This window comes from Manacus candei, unplaced genomic scaffold, assembly GCF_025592945.1.
Source record: "Manacus candei isolate 608988 ecotype Guabito, Panama unplaced genomic scaffold, ASM2559294v1 h1tg000011l, whole genome shotgun sequence".
Taxonomy (NCBI): Eukaryota; Metazoa; Chordata; class Aves; order Passeriformes; family Pipridae; genus Manacus; species Manacus candei.
In genome coordinates, this window is record NW_026138059.1 from 20,255,554 (window position 1) to 20,276,188 (window position 20,635).

General features: G+C 34.9%; 1 protein-coding gene across 50 annotated transcripts in view; it reads left to right on the forward strand.

Moving 5' to 3' along the window:
• The window catches only part of RIMS1 (regulating synaptic membrane exocytosis 1), a 322,306-nt gene that overhangs the window by 197,109 nt on the left and 104,562 nt on the right, over positions 1 to 20,635 (forward strand). For 29 of the 50 annotated variants that reach the window (XM_051777693.1, XM_051777692.1, XM_051777643.1 and 26 more), the window contains 9 exons: positions 663 to 709; positions 1,892 to 2,004; positions 3,057 to 3,187; positions 3,514 to 3,685; positions 3,805 to 3,961; positions 5,078 to 5,149; positions 12,847 to 13,003; positions 13,224 to 13,349; positions 17,425 to 17,487. In XM_051777693.1, coding sequence (XP_051633653.1) covers positions 663 to 709; positions 1,892 to 2,004; positions 3,057 to 3,187; positions 3,514 to 3,685; positions 3,805 to 3,961; positions 5,078 to 5,149; positions 12,847 to 13,003; positions 13,224 to 13,349; positions 17,425 to 17,487 — 1,038 coding nt within the window. The remainder of the gene's footprint in view (positions 1 to 662; positions 710 to 1,891; positions 2,005 to 3,056; positions 3,188 to 3,513; positions 3,686 to 3,804; positions 3,962 to 5,077; positions 5,150 to 12,846; positions 13,004 to 13,223; positions 13,350 to 17,424; positions 17,488 to 20,635) is intronic. The other 21 variants (XM_051777644.1, XM_051777684.1, XM_051777658.1 and 18 more) reach the window with 4 other exon arrangements.

Consider the following 20,635-nt stretch of genomic DNA (forward strand, 5'->3'; position numbering starts at 1 on the left):
AGTGTAAATTTGTTGATGACAAAATTTGATATATATTTGTGCACTTAACCAGTTTGATTTTGCTTATTGCCTGTATATGTGCTGGGTATGTGTATGTTGAAAAATGTCCATACCCAACTGTAAAATAGTTTGATTTTTTTTTTAATCTTTTGGAAAAATGCATTATCCCGTTTGTCTAACATTGCTAATGTCATTTGTTTTTCTTTTTTATTATTTTAAGACATTTTCATCAGTTTCATTCTTTGAACTCCTTGAGACGTTTATATAAAAATTACTAGTGAGTTAATCTTTGTCTTATTTTTTTGATTTTTATTCCTCCAAAAATAGTTGAACATCCATAGCTGTGCTTCGTTTTGCCACCGTTCTCTTCCTAAGAGCTCTCTTACTTTATTCTGGTTGTAAAAGTATCATGTAATCCATCCACAATATTAACATTGCAGTGCTCATATTGGTACATCTGATAGTTCCTTAACCCAAAAGAAGTAGTTTGCATTAGTAAGATTTTTGTGAATGCTCGTGGAAAGTATGATTTTAGATATTTCCTCTTTCTTTCCTTGTAACCCATTAGAACAGAAACAGATCCTAAAACTGTTCCAGAAGTGTATTTGTCACAGCTGAAGTTGATCACTGTTGTTTCTAATTACTACGTGTTCACATTTTAGTGATATTCCACGGATTCCTGAGACTTCTCACCCCCCATTAGAGTCTAGTGAGTACACTCCTTGTTCTGTCTTCTAAGCATGATAATGTACCTAGCACAATTGTTTCAGCTATAAATTTTCTTGAGTCTTTTGAAATTCTATGAATTTATATGAAAGATGATCACTGGAAATCACATTGGTGCTGAGATTTTTGTGTGACAAAATTCGGTGGGTTTTGGTCTTGTGTGTTAAATGTGAAGCAATACAGATTTTAATAGAGCTATACAGATTTCAAATGTTAGCATAATTTCCTTATTTTCTTCTATACCTTTTGTTGTTAGTACCCTACTTGTATATATGCTATGGCCCAAAACAGTCATTTACTTGCCCTAACAAAAGAGAGAAAACAGGTATAAGAGACTGCCAAAAGTACAAATGGTGTTGGGATTTCACCTCCTGCACCATTCAGCATAAGCCCAGTGTTCTTGCTTCTCTTTTTCTTGACAGTGTTCTTAGATAAGTGCTGGTTAGGTGAATTTTTTGTGTGTCATGCTTCAAAAGAAGGGTGTTCTTTTCAGCTCTGCCATTTGAACGTAGTTAGCTTGCGTATGTGAGGGCCGTGGCTCCCACTCCTTTGTCATCTGAGCCTGTTCTGAGATGCAACCAGAAATGCTCCCTGGGACAGGGCCTCGTGCAGTCAACAAGTGCTGTTAAACCTGTCATGAGCTCATATCATTACTGAGGGCTCTGTTTCACTGGTGGAAAGTTGATAATGTTCAGCACTTGCTGGAACACCCTGCATGCCAGATGCATGTGCTGCACAGCTTCCTATTAAAATTTCAGAGGCTACCAGAAATATAAACCATAAAGCAGATATGGTTTATTCATCAAAGATTTGAGATCATACGATCAGAATAGTTTGGGTGGGAAGGAAGATGTATATTTCTATCAGAGAACAATATTTTATTTACAACACTTGCTATGGTTTGTCAATGATATATGAGGAACACTTTTTTATATGTTACTTCAAATAACACAAAAAATGACAGGTTTAATCTGGGGTAAGGGTAAGCAGGCAGTCTTTTCACCATACTGTCTACATCAGTTTAAAATCTTTCTGCCTATTAATCCAGTTATAGTGTGTATAAGTACAAACTTTATACAATTCAAAGAAAAAGCAATTCATAAGTTATCCAAATTTGCTTCAAAATTTGGAATGGTAACTTCATTTGTTTCTCACTTGGTTTTAGGTTCAAGTTCTTTTGAATCTCAGAAGATGGAAAGGCCTTCTATTTCTGTTATATCTCCGACCAGCCCTGGAGCCCTACGGGATGCACCACAAGTCCTACCAGGCCAGCTTTCTGTGAGCATATTTTGTTTCTTGAGTTGTTAATTGAAATTTATGAAGTGCTGGTCCTCAGCCCTGCACATTCCCAAGGTCTGTTGGGAGATCAAGAGAAATGTCTGTTGCTGCTAAAGACTAACATCTTTCAAATGTTTTTAACACCTTCTCTATGCACTCACAAGCCAGTACTGTAATCATAGTGGAAGTAAGGAATTGTCTTAATACCTGAAGAGCACAGGAATTTACCTTGAAAGGAGCCCGTAAAAGTGTCTTGGAACTTGGCATCTTGGGGCCCCTGCACTGAAAATGGTGACTTTTCTGTACCTGCCCAGTAATCTGCAGATAACAAGCATAAGTATTACTTTATCCTCATTATGGATAGTATAACTTTATCCTCTTTAAGGGGGCATTTAAAGAGCTGTGTATTTGTTAAGCATTTGTTAAGCGTTGTTAGTGCATTCAGTAGTGCATTTTAATTTAGATACACAGTACATCTTGGAACTGCCTGTAATACTAATTGATGTTCTTCTTATTAAATATACTGTAAGTACTTTGTTTTGTACATTCTTACATTTTTATATTGATCGTATTAATTTCTAAGTATACAGCAGGCTCAAAAATTTCATAATATTATGATTCTCTTAAGAAATTATTTAGCTTTATATTATATTTTTCATAAGAATATTTGAAAGGGTTACAAATTTGAGTGCATAGATTTCAACTATGTCTTGAGTTTAGCTGCATTCAGGGCTTACTGTTTAATGTAGTTTTAAGCTTCAGAGCTAAGATATATGATGGTTTAAATGCACTCACAGATATAAGATTATGTAGTATAGTAAATAATGTAAGTGTAATCAGGCACCACCATTTTATTCAGATGTGGTAAATAAAAAAGTCAGGTATACACCATCATCTTTTTCATCAAAGTTAAATATTAAGGGATTTGAAATAAAAACATCTTATTGTCTCTTAGAAAAAACAATGGTTACTTTTACATTGTGGTTATTGTGATGCATTCTGAAAATTCTGGTTTTTCTTCATTTTCAGTAATGTTAACTTGATTCTTCTAGGTTAAACTCTGGTATGACAAAGTGGGACATCAGTTAATAGTAAATGTTCTTCAAGCAACAGATTTGCCACCAAGAGTAGATGGACGCCCCAGAAATCCCTATGTAAAAATGTATTTTCTTCCAGACAGAAGGTAGTAGAATTTCAGTTTAGAAAATTATGTTGTAATTTACCATGTATTGAATTAACTTTTAATGAATGATTATGAAGTAAAGAACTCCTTTTTACAACTTTTTACAGCTAGATAATTTATAACAAAAAACTGCGCTTCAATCATGCAAGTCAGTATCAAGTTAACTTTGTGGACTTTTGTATGAATGCAATTCACTGTACAGCAAATGCTTTTTTCATGTAGGCATTATCAGATCAGAAAGAATGAAAACGGTTGAGTGCTAATGAGTAGATGGCATTTTGCGATTTATCTCTACAGACAATTTACAATCACTATTTATGTTTCAGTGATAAGAGTAAAAGAAGGACCAAAACAGTAAAGAAAAGTCTAGAGCCAAAATGGAACCAAACTTTTCTCTACTCACATGTACATCGTAGAGATTTTAGAGAACGAATGCTTGAAATAACTGTGTGGGACCAGCCAAGAGTACAAGAAGAAGAGAGTGAATTTCTTGGAGAGGTGATACATACAATCATATTTCTTTTGAGTTCATTGAATCCATATGTATATGTATATTTTATATGTTTCTGTGTGTGCCTTCAAAAAGTAAAATTAAAACCTGATGATTTTTATACTAGATTCTTATAGAGCTGGAGACAGCACTTTTAGATGATGAACCACATTGGTATAAGCTACAGACACATGATGAATCTTCACTACCTCTGCCTCAGCCATCACCTTTCATGCCAAGAAGACATGTTCATGGTGGAGAAAGCACTAGCAAAAAATTACAAAGTAGGTCCAAATTCCATTAAACTCTTTTAAATTTTAAATGCTATATATGGTATAAGGGTATTTAAATTCCTTATACAAGATAAAAATACTACTTCATAGTCTTTAAAAATAATGAAAATGTGTGGCAGAAAGGAGATGTAAATTATGACATTATGACATGCCAGCCTTATGCTTGCGATGTATAGCTTTCAAGTAGGTGAAAACTGCTGCAATTGATTGGTTTTCTATGGCAGAAGAAAATTGTTCAGAGTTTTTTTTGCATAAATTTCCTTTTAAATAGAAAGGTATGGTCATTATACAATCAGACAAGATATGTACTGTGGCAGCAAAGAGAAATTGTATGCATGTGTTTGGGAAGTACAGTTGTTTTCATGAGTCTGATTTCAGGTTTGTATGAGACACATTAAAAGAAGGAATGTATTGAAATATTTGAATACGGTAGCTTCTCTGTTAATTTAAATTAATTTAAGATTTATTTAGGTATATGAAGGGTGTAGGGCATTATTTTAAAATACATTTCGAAGCTATTTTCTGATCTTTTTGAAACATGGAAGTCATTCACTCCAGCCAATGTGTAGGGAATTGGTGAACACTCAGGAATAAATTATAAATATGTCATACTGCTGTAATTGCTGCATACATGCCCAAACAGAGCATATGTATAGACCGAGCAAATTAAAGGTTTGTTTTCATGAGATATTTGAGCTTTTCTAAAAGCTGGCAGTACTGTTTCCGCTTCCCCTCTCTCACCATATGCTGCCTCATCTCCCTTCCTGTTCAGCAAGCTGATTCAGCTTATTCACAGAAATAGCACAAAAGAGATTTTTTTCCTTTATGTGAGTTTCGCTTTCTGCAGGCTTAGTGAGATAAACTATTCTAGTAGAGGATTACTGAGGAATTGAGAGAAAGAGAAAGGGAAAGGAGGCTGCAGCAGCTGTAAGATGTTAAATTGGCACAGCTGTCTTGTGAAATGTCAATTAGTCATTGCAGTTTAGTTCTCTATTGTTTTCACTTTAAATCATCTTTTTAGTTTCAGTAGTATGTTAAATGAACATATTCTTACATTTTATAACACAACCAGATGTTCAGGTATTTGTTTACCTTACTGTTGTGCAGGATCTCGGCCAATCAGTGATAGTGACATCTCAGATTATGATGTTGATGATGGTATTGGAGTTGTTCCTCCAGGTGCGTGGGTGAAGAGCATGGTCCTGCTTTCTTCTTCTACTTCTTCTTTTTTGCTTGTTTGTTTTTGCTTCTTTACAACATTCTGGAATATTGAGGATGCTGGTTTCGGAGAGTACATTGTGAAAAGAAACAGTTTTCCTGATTATTCCATGGTACTTGTACTAAATTGTGGAGAATTAAAAGATTCTACTATTCATTCATTTATATTTCTTTTACATATCATGCTTTTTATGTGAACCACTGGTTCATTCAAATTGTTTAATTGTTTACTGCATAATGCTCCAAGCATTATTTAAAATATAAATTAAATTTTAAAAATCCACGCATTTTAAAATAGTAATTAATATTTCAGTGTTTATTGAAAGTGTATTTTGTTATTTTGCTTTTTGCTTGAAATTTAGATATAATGCAGTCTCCCATGGACTTTATTGATAATGCATGGCTGTAGATTAAGATGCATGAAGCATGGCTATATCTTTTATAGTTTTCGTAAGCCTTCATGAACTATCATTACCCTAAATGTTCATAAATATATACTTTTAGAGATTGTCATGGTTTGACTTTTAATTCAGCATTCCTTACATACTGAAAATCTTGAGGATTATCTTGGATACAACATTTTTCTAGTTCTATTTGACTGTTGCCACATGCCAGATAAATACGTTTCCCAATTGTCCCAAGCTAATTGAAGAGACACTATGTCATTGCTAGCACTAAATCAGTTTCTGTGGATCTTCCTGATGAAAATCACTGAATTGAATCGTGGTGAGATTTGGAAAACTCTCTATCTGTGTTTAAAATAATCTCACAATTTATTTATCCACTATATAAACAGACAAATAAATCACATATTTTTTTAATGCAGTATAATTTTGATGTTTACCGAGCCAAATTCTCCTTCCTTTGATGCTGATTGGGTTCTTTCATTAATTTAATACACTTAGCACCTGAGTTGCTAAGAGAGAAATTTGCTCATGTATGTCTAGTTATGATATTTGCTTTGATATTTTTGCATCAGCAGAGAGAGTGAACATTTAAAACGAAAATAAATGATAGGTTCTAAATATTTTTCCTGTCTATTACTTCTTTTCTTTTTTTTTTCTGTAGTTGACAATGTAGTCTATCTATGGCATATCTTTGTAGACTTACTTATATTTAAGATTTTAGTGTATTAAAAACGGGCATTTTTTCAACTGCTGGTCCTTCAGTAGATCCATTTGAAAGGAATAATTTTCCATTTGACAGAAAACATTCAAAATGGTTCAGCTGAATATATTGGACTTTGTTCACTGGGTCAACATTTGAGTAACTGATTCTTACTGAAATTTCTTGGGACTTCATGCTCAGGTGTGCCTTTGAAGAATGCATGTCTTCAAGCTTCCTCAGAGATCATTGCAGAAAAGAGCAGGATTTAATCTTTAGAACTGGATTTACAATGAGCTGAGAGTCTCCAAACTGAAAATCAAAGGGTCTAGTGAGGAAACTCCTTCTGAAGTCCACCTAATTTGAAACATTCTATTAGTTGACCTGACTAAGCATTTGTCCGTTTTGAGTTTAATAGATACATTTGTTCAGCAATTGTAAGTGGAGTTCATGTGTTTGTGATTCCTATGTAAAGTGGATATGCATATGAGTGTGGGAGTTTTGTTTGCCAATGCACCTTGAGTTCTTAAAAGGGTGTTAAACTTTAGGCACACAGGGCCAAAGAAAATTTGAGTAATCAGCCACAAATATACAACAGCCAAGATGGCATATGTAAATGTATTTTGCAGTAAGACCTAGAAAAGGTTGCTAGTCCCACTGTCTGTTGAATTGCTTGAAAATCTTAGGTGCAGATTCGCAAAGTTGACTGGAGATCAAGTTTATATATGCATTTCTACCCTCCTGTCCAACCTTCCTTATTTATCACACTGCTAAATCATCTAAGACTTTGGACTGCTACCTTCATTTGCACTGAATGAGTAATACAGTATCTTCTCCATTTCATAGTTTCCTCTGTTAAAACTAAGTTCCATGCAAGTTCCTTGTCATGTTGCAGGGCCTTTACCCCTGCTTTTCTACTGTCCTTCAGAACCATGGTTCTCACCAGACTATACCCCAGCTCTTCTCTGGTTCAGATTTCCCATGCATCCTCTTGCAAGGTATGCATGCAGGAAGGAAGAGTGAGTATCCACATTGTAGTACAGTGACACACCATTTTGGCATAGCCTCTATTGGCCTCAACTAGATTAGTCTAGGATTAAGATGTTCCTTCTCAACAGAAGTACGGATATCAAATTTGAGTTTACAAAATGTGACACAAAAGAAAATATTTCCCTTTAAATATTTCCCTTTTCATTCCTCTACCACTTTTTTTGTCAATGTTGCCCACCAATATGTTTATATATGATAAACAAGCTCTGTCGTTATTAAAGGTATACGCATAGAATTGTTGAAACATTAAGGTTGGAAAAGGCCTCTAAGATCATGTAGTCCAACTGTTAACCCAGCACCGCTGTGTTCACCACTAAACCATGTCCTCAGTGACACATCCACATGCTTTTTGAACAGTTCCAGGGATGATGATCCACCACTTCCCTGGGAAGCCTGTTCTAGCGCTCAACAACCTTTTCAGAGAAAAAAATTTTCCTAATATCTAGTCTAAACCTACCCTAGCACAAATTGAGTCCATTTCCTCTTATCCTGTCACTTGTTACCTGTGAGAAGAGGCCAGTCCCCACCTCAACACAACCTCCTTTCTGGTAGTTGTAGAGAGCAGTAAGGCCACCCTGAGCCTCCTTTTCTCCAGGCTAAACATTCCCAGCTCCCTCAGCTGCTCCTCATAGGACTTACTCTCTAGACCCTTCAGCTTCGTTACCCTTCTCTGGACACACTCCAGCACCTTATTATCTTGTAGTGAGGGGCTCAAAACTGAAGAGAGGATTTGAGGTGCTGCCTCACCAGTGCTGAGTGCAGGCGGACACTCACTGCCCTGGTCCCACTGGCCACGCTATTTCTGATACAGGCTGGGATGCCATTGGCCTTCTTGGCTGCCTGTGCACTCTGCTGTCTCATGTTAAACTGGCTGTCGACCAGACCCCCACGTCCTTTTCTGCTGAGCTGCTTTGCAGCCACTTTGCCCCACGCCTGTAGTGCTGCATGGGGCTATTGTGACCCAGGTACACTTGGCCTTGTGTAACCTCATACTGTTGGCCTTGGTCCGTGGATCCAACCTGTCCTCTACAGAGCCTTCCTGCCCTCCAGGAATCAACACTCACCCAACTTGGTGTTATCTGCAAACTGACTGAGGGTGTACTCGATCCCCTTGTCCAGATCATTAATAAAGACATAAAAGTGGGCTGGCCCCAACACTAGGCCTTGGGGAACCCCACTAGTGGCCGTCCACCAGCTGGATATAACTCCATTCACCACCATTCTCAAAGCCCTACCTTCCAGCCAGTTTTTTGCCCAATGAACAGTGCACTCGTCCAAGCCATGAGCTGCCAGAGTCTGTGGGAGAATCCTGTGGGAAACAGTGTCAAATACTTTACTAAAGTCTAGGTAGACTCCCTCCACAGCCTGGTCCTCATCCACTAAGAGGGTGACCTTGTCATAAAAGTTGATCAGGTTAGTCAGGCAGAATCTGCTTTAAAGTTGTTAATTTATACATTTTCCTGAAATATTGAGAAAAGAAGGAAGTTATTTTGCCCCTTAATTTCTCAAGATTTTCACAAAGGTTATTGCTCATTTTCTAAAAAACTAACACATAACTACAAAATTTCACTTCGTCTCCAGGAAAACTAAAGAAATGAATGATAAAAATATTTTGACTAGTTTAACTAACATTGGAAATTCCTGAAACAATAGTTTCAAGTGTTTTATGAATTGCTAAAGTAAATGCAGTATTAGAATTTAGTAATAGCAAAGAAAACTATTTTTCTAGAGGTTTCAGCAGCTGCAAAGAATCATTGCTTGTAAATGGAAGTAAAGACTGCTATGTCAAAAATACTGGCACTTTGATAACTTCCAGAATATTTGAAGAAAAGTATTTTTCCCTTATCAAAAATACATCTTATCTTTCATGTAATTGTACCATCCTCATTTATTATTAGTATCTTGCAGTGATATATGTATCATTTTTTAATCAACTCATAGAACTGTTCATAAAAGGAGTTTATATCAATAGCTGAAAGTAACTTTAATTTGAAGTTCTGCTTTAAAAAAAGTGATTTTGACAGGTTTTTCTGGTATGCCAACGCCTACTTACATGAAGAAAATATTATTTTAAATCTCTCAACCTCTTCTTATATGAGAGACGCTCAAGTTTCTGAAGGATCTTTGTGATCCTGAGCTGGTCTTACACCAGTCACTCTGCGCCTGTATTGCACTGGGAAGCCCAGTACTCCAGAAGGATCGATAAAAGATTTAATAAAACCCAAACCTGTTTCGAAGCCCATCTGTTTAACCAAAACTTTAGTAGCTTTCTTAATTAAAATGAAAAAAATCTGATATCCAGTTGGCAGTATCCCAAGGAGTATTTCTAGTAAGGTGTCTTGCTTATATTATGGATAACTCTTCAGAATAGTTTATTTTTCTATCATATATTACCTGTATAAACAGTTGGATTATATTTACCTGCCTCCTGTAGCAGCAGGGTGATATTAACACAATACCTTGTTGTTGTCTGTATAATCTGTAAGAAAATTAAAATAATTCTGGTATCAAACATATGCTAGAACCATTTTCATCATCCATCATGTATTCATTTTCTATCACACCTGACAGTTTCCCATGAGCAATTGAGAAACTTCTTCTGCATAAACTACCATAAGCTTGATTGCTGCTGTCATGCTGGTCCATGCAAAATTTTTCTCTGCTCACCCTGAAGAGCACAGAGCTTTTATATGAGGAGATGTTACTGTTGCTGTCACTGTCATGGTCACTGTGAAAGTATGGATGTGATTTGACCAACCTGGCAATGCTTGAGCTAATACTTAGGATAAGTATGAATCACTGTTGCTCTGTCTGTTCTGTAAGCTTTGTGTACACACACTGCATAAGTTTAGGGTATTGTTCCCTAGATAGCTTGGCTATGAAGAGTGTATAGCATAAAATCATCTTGCTATACCAGATTTTTAAGTGCACAGGATAATCCTAGGTGTAATTTTTTAGGAAGACTAGAAATACTCTAAAAATACTCTATATGTTAAATTGAAATCTGTATGTATTTTTTTTTATATTTAAATTATATGTATTTCAGTACAATCTCCTAAAGCTTGGAAAGAAATTTTGGATTTCTTTGATTTTCGTGTTGAACAAATGTAAACTACTTTTCCTTCTGATAGAGATGACAGGATTTTCTCTAACATTAGGTTTTTTTGAAAATGAAATATCTTTTAGCACATACAACACACATTTAGTCATCCTGGGAAAGGCAACACATCCAGCTTTTGTCGCGTATAGTCATTTTTCCTCTGACAGAAAACCCTGACATTTTTTGTAGCAATCTTAGTACATGAGATGAGGGAATCTCCGTTGAAGTCCTGATAGAGTCACTATTTTGTTTCAATATTTGCACCCAAACCTTGTCCTGAAATCAGGGAGATCCTCATGTTTCTTTATAATTTCATTAGAGAACTCTGAAATGCATCAAAAGCCGTGAAACATTGGCGTCCTTCTGTGTTAAAAGGTTGATAAACCTCGGTAGATACTTCCATGCTTTTACAGGCCATTAGAATACATTGGTAAACTGTTACACATTTGAGGAAAAAAGTGTGACTACCTCCTTGATGTTTATGATCAAGGTTCAGACTTGCAGGTAAACAGCAATTAAATGTCATTGAATACATGATCAAGTCTAATACAGACTCTGTATATGGGCCACACTTTTAAAAGAGGGCTTTAATATTTTGATAGAATATCAGAGAAGAACTACAAGAATTATACAAATTATATGAAAAATTATAAACCCCTCAAACTTTAAACTCTTGAACAAGATCCATAAAAATTACAACTTATTTAATTTATCCAGTTGTCAGTTGAGTGATGAATTCATAGTCTTTTCCTGCATGAAAGGATGATTTCTCATATAAGCTGTTTTTTTAGCTGAGCAAAATGACACATTACAGGAACTTTAGTGCTAAACAAATTCAGAGAAGGAGCAAAATGATTATTTTGGAATCTAAGCAAGAATTTCTGAAGTGATTAAGGGATGACTTAAGGGATGAATTTTTCTATCATTAAGGGATTTTCTGTCAAGGGATTCTTGTAATCTAATTTAAATGTCTTAAAGTGAGCAAGGGAAGTCTGAGCAGATCTCCTTAGGCTCTTTTGGAAAGATAAGAGTTACCTTTTAAAAGCTGTTGTCTGATTGAGGTTCGTGGTCTGTTTTAGGATGGAATTCATAGTGTACAGCAAGGCATGCTACATGGAAAAAGGCACAGAAATATAAATTATTTAAAATGTACTAACCTTCTGCTGATTTTTTTTAAAAATTCTTCTTGTGGTTTAAGCCCACCTGGAAATTAAACACTACAAAGACACTTGTTCAACCCCTCCTCTCTTCCCCCCTACTCCGTTGGAATGGGGAGGAGAATCAAACTAAAACTTTTATGCTGAGATAAGAACAGTTTAATAATTGAAAATAAAGTAAAATACAGTAATAATGGTAAATTATAATAATAATGATAATAAAAAGGGAGAAACAAGTGATGTGAAATGCATTTGCTCACTACTCACTGACCAGTGCCAGACCCCACTTCCCAAACCCGGCTCCCTTTCCAGGTAACTCTCCTCAGTTCATATACTGGCCATGACATTCTATGGTGTGAAATATCCCTTTGGTCAGTTCAGGTCAGCTGTTCCAGCTATGCTACCTCCCAGTTTCTTTTGAGTACTTCCTCACTGGCAGAGTATGAGACAAGAAAATGAGTCCTTGACTTAGGAAAAACACAACTTAAGAAAAAACCAAAACATCAGTGTGTTACCAACACCATTCTCATTCCAAATGCAAAACACAGCACTGGAACAGCTACTGAGAAGAAATTAACCCACCACAGTTGATATCAGGACAATCCTATGTAAAAATGAACTACGAGAAATTTTGCCGCTTATTCATAATATTTGGAAAAAGTATTTGCAAAGTATGCAACACCCAATATTCTGTACACTATACTCTAAATGCTAGTAGTTTTTTTAGACAGGTGGCTTTATATTTAACTGAAATAAGAGGCAGAAAGGTGAGATATATGTGTATATATATATATATATATATATAATATATGGGTAGTCCTGTATGAGTCTGTGCTGTCATATGCAAGTGTGCTTTTTCCATTTTTTGGATGAGGCCAACCTATATCGTTTAGATTCCTTTCAAATATTTGCTATATATAAACTAGCTATATATATAAATTGTATGACACTTTTGAACTACAAGGTACCTAGGGTAGTCTTCCCCAAGTCAGAAAACAATTTCAATTCCCTCCTCCACATCTTCCAGTACATAATAAAAATATCTCAGTTTTTCAGTCTCTGTACATGTAGACATTTAAAGGTAATGCTAGTAGTTTATCCTGCATGATACATCGGGACGAACAATAGCTGAATGATGACTTGAAAGTTGTGTAAGCATTTAGATAATGTGCTCCTGGAAGACTATCTGAATTCTTTCCAAACCCAGACCTTTATTGCCTAATTTCCTTTTGTTATCCTCTTGCCAGTAGGTTATAGATCTAGTACTAGAGAAAGTAAATCCACAACGCTAACTGTGCCAGAGCAGCAAAGAACAACACATCATCGTTCACGTTCTGTGTCTCCTCACCGTGGCGACGATCAGGGCAGGCCCCGTTCACGTTTACCAAATGTGCCATTACAGAGGTAGGCATCACAAGTTAATAAAATACTAGATGGTTGGAAGCTTGTATGATCTGTCATTATTAAATTTTGTCTTGTTCGGCAATTTTTCACTATTTTAAAGCTTACTTTGTATCTGAATTAAATAGTGCACTATTTGAACTTCTATCAACCTGTACTGCAATCCATTAAGCTGTGTTATTCATGCAAAAAAAAGATGATCATACATATTTCTGCCTTTCAGGAGTTTAGATGAAATTCATCAAATGAGAAGATCACGTTCTCCAACTAGACACCATGATGCCTCCAGAACTCCAGTTGATTACAGATCTAGAGAGATGGATAGTCAGTATTTGTCGGATCAAGAAAGGTACACTGTCAACCTGAACGTGGAAAAAATTTTACAAATGTCTTTGTTGGTTTTCCTAATTGTCAGGTTTTCATTAGAAACATGACTGATAGCAATAGGGATGGGAGAGAATTCATCCTAACTGATAGATCTAGTGCTGTGGTTAAACTATCTATACCTTTTTTTTGTAAAGTTGCGCACTGGGTTGATAATAATAGCACCTATCTAGAATAATGATCCTTGGGGTTTTGTCCTAGTATTCTGCTGCTTTTTCATGAATGAAGCCTAGAGATTTTTGCTAGAAAGCCATAAATCCACATGTATGCCCTAGCTATTCTTGTAATATATCAGACTTTACCAGTTTTGGTAGCCAGCAAAATACCAGGCATGCATTCTTACTAGTTGGGAGCTGCATGTGCTCTGATTTGCATCCATATGCTTATAGATTTTGGACATCTACATATGCAGTCTCACAACATTTTATGTAACATTCTGGTGAACTTTGTGCAGTATCCAAGCATAGCAAGGATAGTTGCAGTGCTGGGTGTAATTTGCAAAAATTTCCAGTCTAAAACGTGTGAGACATAAAGATCTCTCCCTGGAAAACATTGAGTGGCTACACTCCTCAGAGAATACTTGTTCTCTCATAGTAGGCACTATTTTCTGGTATCTAGGAATAATATTCTGATAAAATGGAGGAAATGAGAATTTCTGTTTAGTTTATAGCTGAAAAAAAGTTTAAAAAGGTATTTCAGCTCAGTATCTGTGAAACAATAGATTATCAATGGTTGAGGGTTCTTGTTTACTTTTAAAAAATTCATTTAGCTAGACTATAATGGCAAATTTTGCCATTCGTATAAGATCAATTATCCTAGTACAATGTTTGATTTTTTTTTTGGGACTAAGCAACTACTTTTTATAACTCATGACAAAACCTTTCCAAATGATCCAGTAAAGTCAATACAGAACATAGTGATGTGAAAATGTGTAAACAGTAAATCATAAAAATCTCTGGAAATCTTTGTCCAGTTTTCAAGTAACATAGAGATCGAATAACAGGTGGCTTTTGCATCTAAACTAGTTCAGTTTTCTATGTGATCTTGCCTGCTTTCCTTTTGTAGTATGGTAACATATGTATAGGAATTCATTTGTTATTTGGAACATTTAAAAATTCAACTTTATAGGCACAGAATTGACTAAGTTGGATTATTATACTGAATTTCCTTTCAGAGGTGAATTTAAATGCTTTTTAAATATGGTAGTCAGATTTCTTGTCAGACTAATTCAAGTAATGTCCACCTGTCACAAATGTTTTCTCTTATTATTTAGGTAGTCATATAGTCAAGAGATTCCTGATGATATTTATGATTTAATGATAATGATAATGATTTCTTATTCAGCAGATTAGGGGAGGAAGAGGCTTTAAAACGTAGCTGTTGTCAGTATAAATATAGACAGTTAACTGTTTAGAATTTTTTCTTTTGGTAAAGCCTCAAACCGTGACTTAAGTGGTGGTATATGCATGAATTATGATTGGAGAGGAGCAGACCTTACACTGAAGCTTTCTTGGGGATGAGCCATCAAACCAGAGCTACAGCAGCAATGGGCTGCTGGATTTGTTCAGAGAAGTGAGACAGTTTTCAGTTCTTTTCGGTGTTTAGAAAACTTTTTTCAGAAGTTTAAAGATCAGGCATAAGTATGTACATGGCTTATTTGCAAGATTTAAAGATGGGTCCATGTACTTGCTCTCCTTGAATAATAATCTTGTCTGCAATGGTCTCCTCTTTGCCATTTTCCTTTTCATCTTTTCCCCATATTTCTTCAGTTGTGGAGGCTGTTTAACTCTTGCAGGTTTGGCTGGCTTTCAGTACATGAGAGTAGCATCATAGGAAAGATCAAAACCAGACAGTTGAAGATTCTCTGTCACATCCAAGAATTTTAAAAAAAATCTTAGTTAAGTATTATATATTAGTATCCAGGGTAGTATAACTATTATATGTTGTCCATCTACTGAACTCTTCATCTAAACAAGTACATTCATGTAGATACCTAACATAAATTTGGTTTCAAAGTTTAGTATTACTAAACCCAGGAGTTACATGGCAGAAATTACAATTGTTGGCTAATTTTGATAATTTTCTCAATGACCTCTTATTGATCCAAAATGAATATTGACTATTAATATATTCTGTGTTAATAGAGATATTTGTAAAAAAACAGTTATTATCAGTCTCTTGCAAATGCATCTCTTGTGATAAAAATTTCCAGTGAAACTGATTTGTCCACTTTAACTTTTCTATATGTGCTCGTATGCACATATACACACATATATGTGTATAGATATAAACTGTTAGGAAAAGCTTTTTATTAGGATATCTAGCTAGACACTTTGTTCAGAACTTAGGATCATTGTCCAATTTTCAAGAGCATGGTACTTTTTTTTGTTTGTTTGTTTTAATGTTTCTTTTATTCTTAAGCAAAATCTATTAATGTGAGTACTAAAATCCTCACATTAGAAAACACTTGGTTTAGAATAATAATCTTTATTTTAAATGCCTCCCAAACGAACTTAATTTATTAGAGAACTGTGAGCATCTTCTCACATTATTGGTAATCTGCTGTGATGGATTCTTTTGCTTTCTTTTTTTAATTAGAAGATTTCATGGTGGATTTGCTATTTTATATCACTTTTCTGAATGAATTTTATATTGGTGTTTGCTGTGGGCCAATTACAATAGATATTCTTTTTTTCTTAACAAAGTACCATATGATTTAATGTAGACTTCGCATCTACTTTACAACTCTTAAGAAAAAAGTAGTTTTTTTCCTAAAAGGCATATTTGTTTGTAATTTGGAACCTGCTTATAAATTCTATCTGTCCTCTAAGCTTATGAACAGAAATTTTGCTTAAAAAGAAAATTAAAAAATTCAGGTTAACTTTAGTTCATTTTGTTGCATCAAAATGAGGCTAGTGGCTTCAGATGCAATTAAATCTCACACATGACTCACAAGCCATTATTTCAAGCTGCCCAGTTTAGAATTTTAGACAAATATTACCTGTACTGCATCAATGCAATGGAACATTTTATAATGGCATGAAGCATAAAACACATTGAACGACTACTGCTTTATCTGTTTTTTAATCTTTTCTCTCTTCTTTTTGCCATAGTACTTCATAGGATACCCTGCTTCTTTTAAATTAGCATTTTTCGGGGAAGTTTACCTTTAATTTCATATTTATGATAATTAGGAGGTTTGGAGCTTGGTCTTTCTGATTGTGTTGAAGTGTATAAATCTACAAGATTAATTCAACGGCTATTTCATATCATAGTCATATTTACCACAGGCATAAGTATGTATTAATTTTACCATCTTGCTGGGTGTAGTATGTGTTTGGTTACAGTAAATGAAAAATAGAATAGACAGTTGATTTTCCACAATTTGAAACTATGAGAAACAAAAAGTCTCATGGATGATTAGCTTTTTTTTTGTTTCTTTGGGATTGCATTACAAAATCAAGAGTATAAGTCAGAATTTATGTTTGGCCAAACACATTATTTCCAGTGAACACATATGCTTGATTTTCCCAAAAGGGTGACTGGCTACTCTTCCCATAAACCCATCTGCAGTAAGTCATTATCAAACCCTCCCTGCTTTTTCATGTATGATTTTGTGGCTTAAAAAGCCACAAAACCCAACACAAAACAAACAACAAGCGTCTTTCTTTTTTTCCCCTAAAGTATTTCTTCATGAATTAGTTCATGAGACAGGAGGTTATTAAAAAACTGTAACCTTATTATGTATTTATTACATCATGAAGAGCTCGTAAAAAGTAATTCTGAATTTTAAAGAGAAATCTCATAAAAGTAGGTGCCACACTAAAAGGAATTTGTTGAAAATGTAGTTATTACAGGCATTTTTTGGCTCATATTCTTTGAGAAGTGCAGTTGGAGTTTGAATGTTATCAGACTATCTATCTGGGTGGTTGCTTCTTGTTTCTTTTTATGTTTTCATTTGCATATCATTGGCATAATCCATGTCATCTAATGCTTCATAATTATATCTGTTTCACTCACCACCCATCCTGTCTGTGCAGTGAGCTTCTTATGCTGCCCAGAGCAAAACGAGGAAGAAGTGCAGAGTGCCTACATACCATCAGGTAAATACAGGAATTTGGTGATCATGAACACGTCTGGTTAGTTGTCTATATTTTGTGCACCCAAATTGTTTTCCATGGTGGTATTTAGTCCAGTAAATAAAAAACTTCCAAGTACCTTGTGATCCAGATGTCAATTGATCTTGTTTGTTCGTTTTAACTCAGACTGAGACATGTATATGTGCTTGTGAACCTCAGTAGTAAGGATTAAAACAGTTGAAGAAATTTTGTTTTTGCAGTTATATTTTGTGGTGGATATTCGGTGTAGTCACAAAAGTCCTGAACTCCCAATGCATGACAGCATTGTTATTTCATTCATTTTCAGTTGTTTTTATGTTTTCTTTTATTTGCATTTTTGTCTTTATATTACAGCCACACACAATTCAACAACCTTTACTTGTTGTGACACCTAATCTCAGTCTGATTTACTCACATGTAGAGGAAAAAACATTGATTTACAGGGCCTTACTGGGAATCCCAGCTTTGAGGAGTCTTGTATTACTTGGTTTTGCATCTAAAAATTTTTCTATAAATTGGATCCAGATGTAAACTTTGTAGTTTGGGCTCATCTTCAGTCTTCATTAATGTCTTGATCCAAGGCTCAGAGCTCCATGTCTCACCGTTTCCCAAAACTGTGAAATTAAACGGGACTGAAATATCTTCATCTAAAAAAACAAATTCTACTCCCCCACCATTTTTTTCACCATGTCTGATACACTTATTAAAAATTGCATAGAATATTTTCCATTTAGAATCAGTAAAAATGCAAGTTGAATTTAAAGTAGTTAACTCCTTCAACCAGGTAGTTATCCATTTGTCTGTTCAAGATCTGGGTGTTGCTAAAAGCTTTACATCAGTGCAAATGTTTAAAATCATCAAACTTAAAACCATATTGTCTAGTGCCATTATTCATTTACTTAATGTAGGATTTTCCCTTCCAAAGTAGTGCTTATTTTGTTTTAATATGCCTTGGCTTACTTTAATTTTTGTCACCAAATTTGAAACAGTATTGAAGATGCTCTGGTAGGATTCTGTTAGAAGGCACAGTAGTATAAAGCTAAAATAATAAATATGAACCTTTTCAGCGAGATCTGTTCATCAGTGAAGGTGTTAAATTAAAATTTAAGTGTTTATTATCAGTAGAAAGATTTTCATTCTTATACTTCAGCTAAAAAGGCTTTTTCCTCAAGATTTTAGGGTTTAATTTTTAAAAATGTATTTAATTCCCTGTTATTTTATATATGCTTATTGTCATATAATAGCAGTTTTTCCTGCCTCCTTCCTGTGTCCTTTCTGATGATATTCTATAGCTTCACCCCCCTCCGGCCCCCAGCCCTGAGCTTTCTCCTTTCCCTCTTAAAGATTACAATTGCCATTAGAATTTTTCAGTCACAATTCTTAAATTCTCAATTAATTAATATTTTATTATTAACTTTTGATGCACTTTGATCAACCATTATAGCTTTCCAATAGTTTTACAAATCTACTAAACAATTCTGGTCAGTTAACCAGCTAAAAGTTGTGCATGGGCTACAACAGAGTTAAGTACGAGCGACACTGAATTCAGAGAGTATAGCCTGTTCTTGCATTTCTCCTTATTCCATTTGTTGCTGGTTTTTTTAATGATCAAAAAACCTAACATTCACCCTTTTAAAGTCATAGGAATGGTATACTGTAAAACAGAATGGTACTTATAATAATGTATTGAAGGTGAATATAAAGGCAATAAAAGACAATACATTGATTTTTTTTTTTTTAAATTTTGACTGAATACTTTTAAAAACAGTTTCAGCAAAAATTTGTTCTATGCCATCTTTTATCCTTGCTTATTTCTAGCAACCTGACATTTAATTCATATCAGAAACATTATAAAGCTTTATCCTTGTTTTCTAGACAGCTTGCTTGATAATGTCTTGATTAGCAGTCAAGATATCTTCAACATCAAAAAGGAAAGAAATGTTAATGGTTTCTTATTAAATGAAAGAAATTAGGTAGTCCAAGCTACACAGTTAAGATAACATGATGAGTTTAATAAACCAGCTAGGAATAATACTAGTCCAAACTGTCCATCCTGTCCATCTGTTTGCAGTTATTGACTAACAATAGAAATGGTGGAAAGGTCTGTACCTTTGCTATAGACCACTGATTGTCACATTCCATGTCTCAAGTCACTCTTACTTTGATTGGTAGTATCTGCTCCTATGCCATAATTGACCTGATGAACAACCATTCCTTTGCTCCTCCTTCACAACGCTACAGTCACCTCTGACAGAGATGTCACCAGTGGTGGCCACTAAACTCAGACAAGAAGGGTCAAAGCTCCGCTATTAAATCCCTCAGGGTTTTACAAACACTGGGATTTCCAGGCAGAGAGTTGATTCATCTGTCTGTGACACAGCCAGGTTTGTAATGCTCATCTGCTGTGTCGAGGTTCAAGCCTTAACAGTAAAGAAAATGTCCTATTAGGACAGACTGTTCTTGATGCTGCAAAATCCTCAAGGCTGCTGGTTCTTCTCCTAATAGCTCTGCACCTGTGTCCTGGTAGGGAATGTAGAAAGTTGTTAGAATTTTCTTATTAACCCCTAACCATTAAATGGTCATAATTCCCATTCAGCAGCCATTGTCCACCTTTAAATTTCCACCTTGTTCATTGGGTATAGCTGGATGGTACAGTAAAACATTTCCTGTTCTAAAATCTATGATGATCTTAGACAGTTGTCATGTAACACCTCAGTGCTGCTGTGCTGGCTGATGTAGTAGATCTCCTAAGGTTTTTTTTTAGTTTATTATTAATAACATTTAATTACTGTTAAATTTTGAAATTAAACTTTCAAAAGACTTCCACATTAAAAAAGCCAGACGCTAATACATCTCTAGTTAAATTTGTAATATTGTATATCCCTGTGTTAGCAAGATTTGCATGTTTAGATACTGGAGAGGTTAAAGTCTGTAGGTCTAAGTAAGGCATCTCTTAGAGAAATAAAGAGCAAATGTAATATCAACTTAATCCTTCACAATAGCCTGTATATTTTAATTTAAAGTATCTATGAATGGAATTTAGATTACCTTCATTTCAAGAAAACATCTCATCTGTACTAGTATTACCATGAGTTCATCCACTGTATTAAGAAAAGTGTAGATACAAAAATTT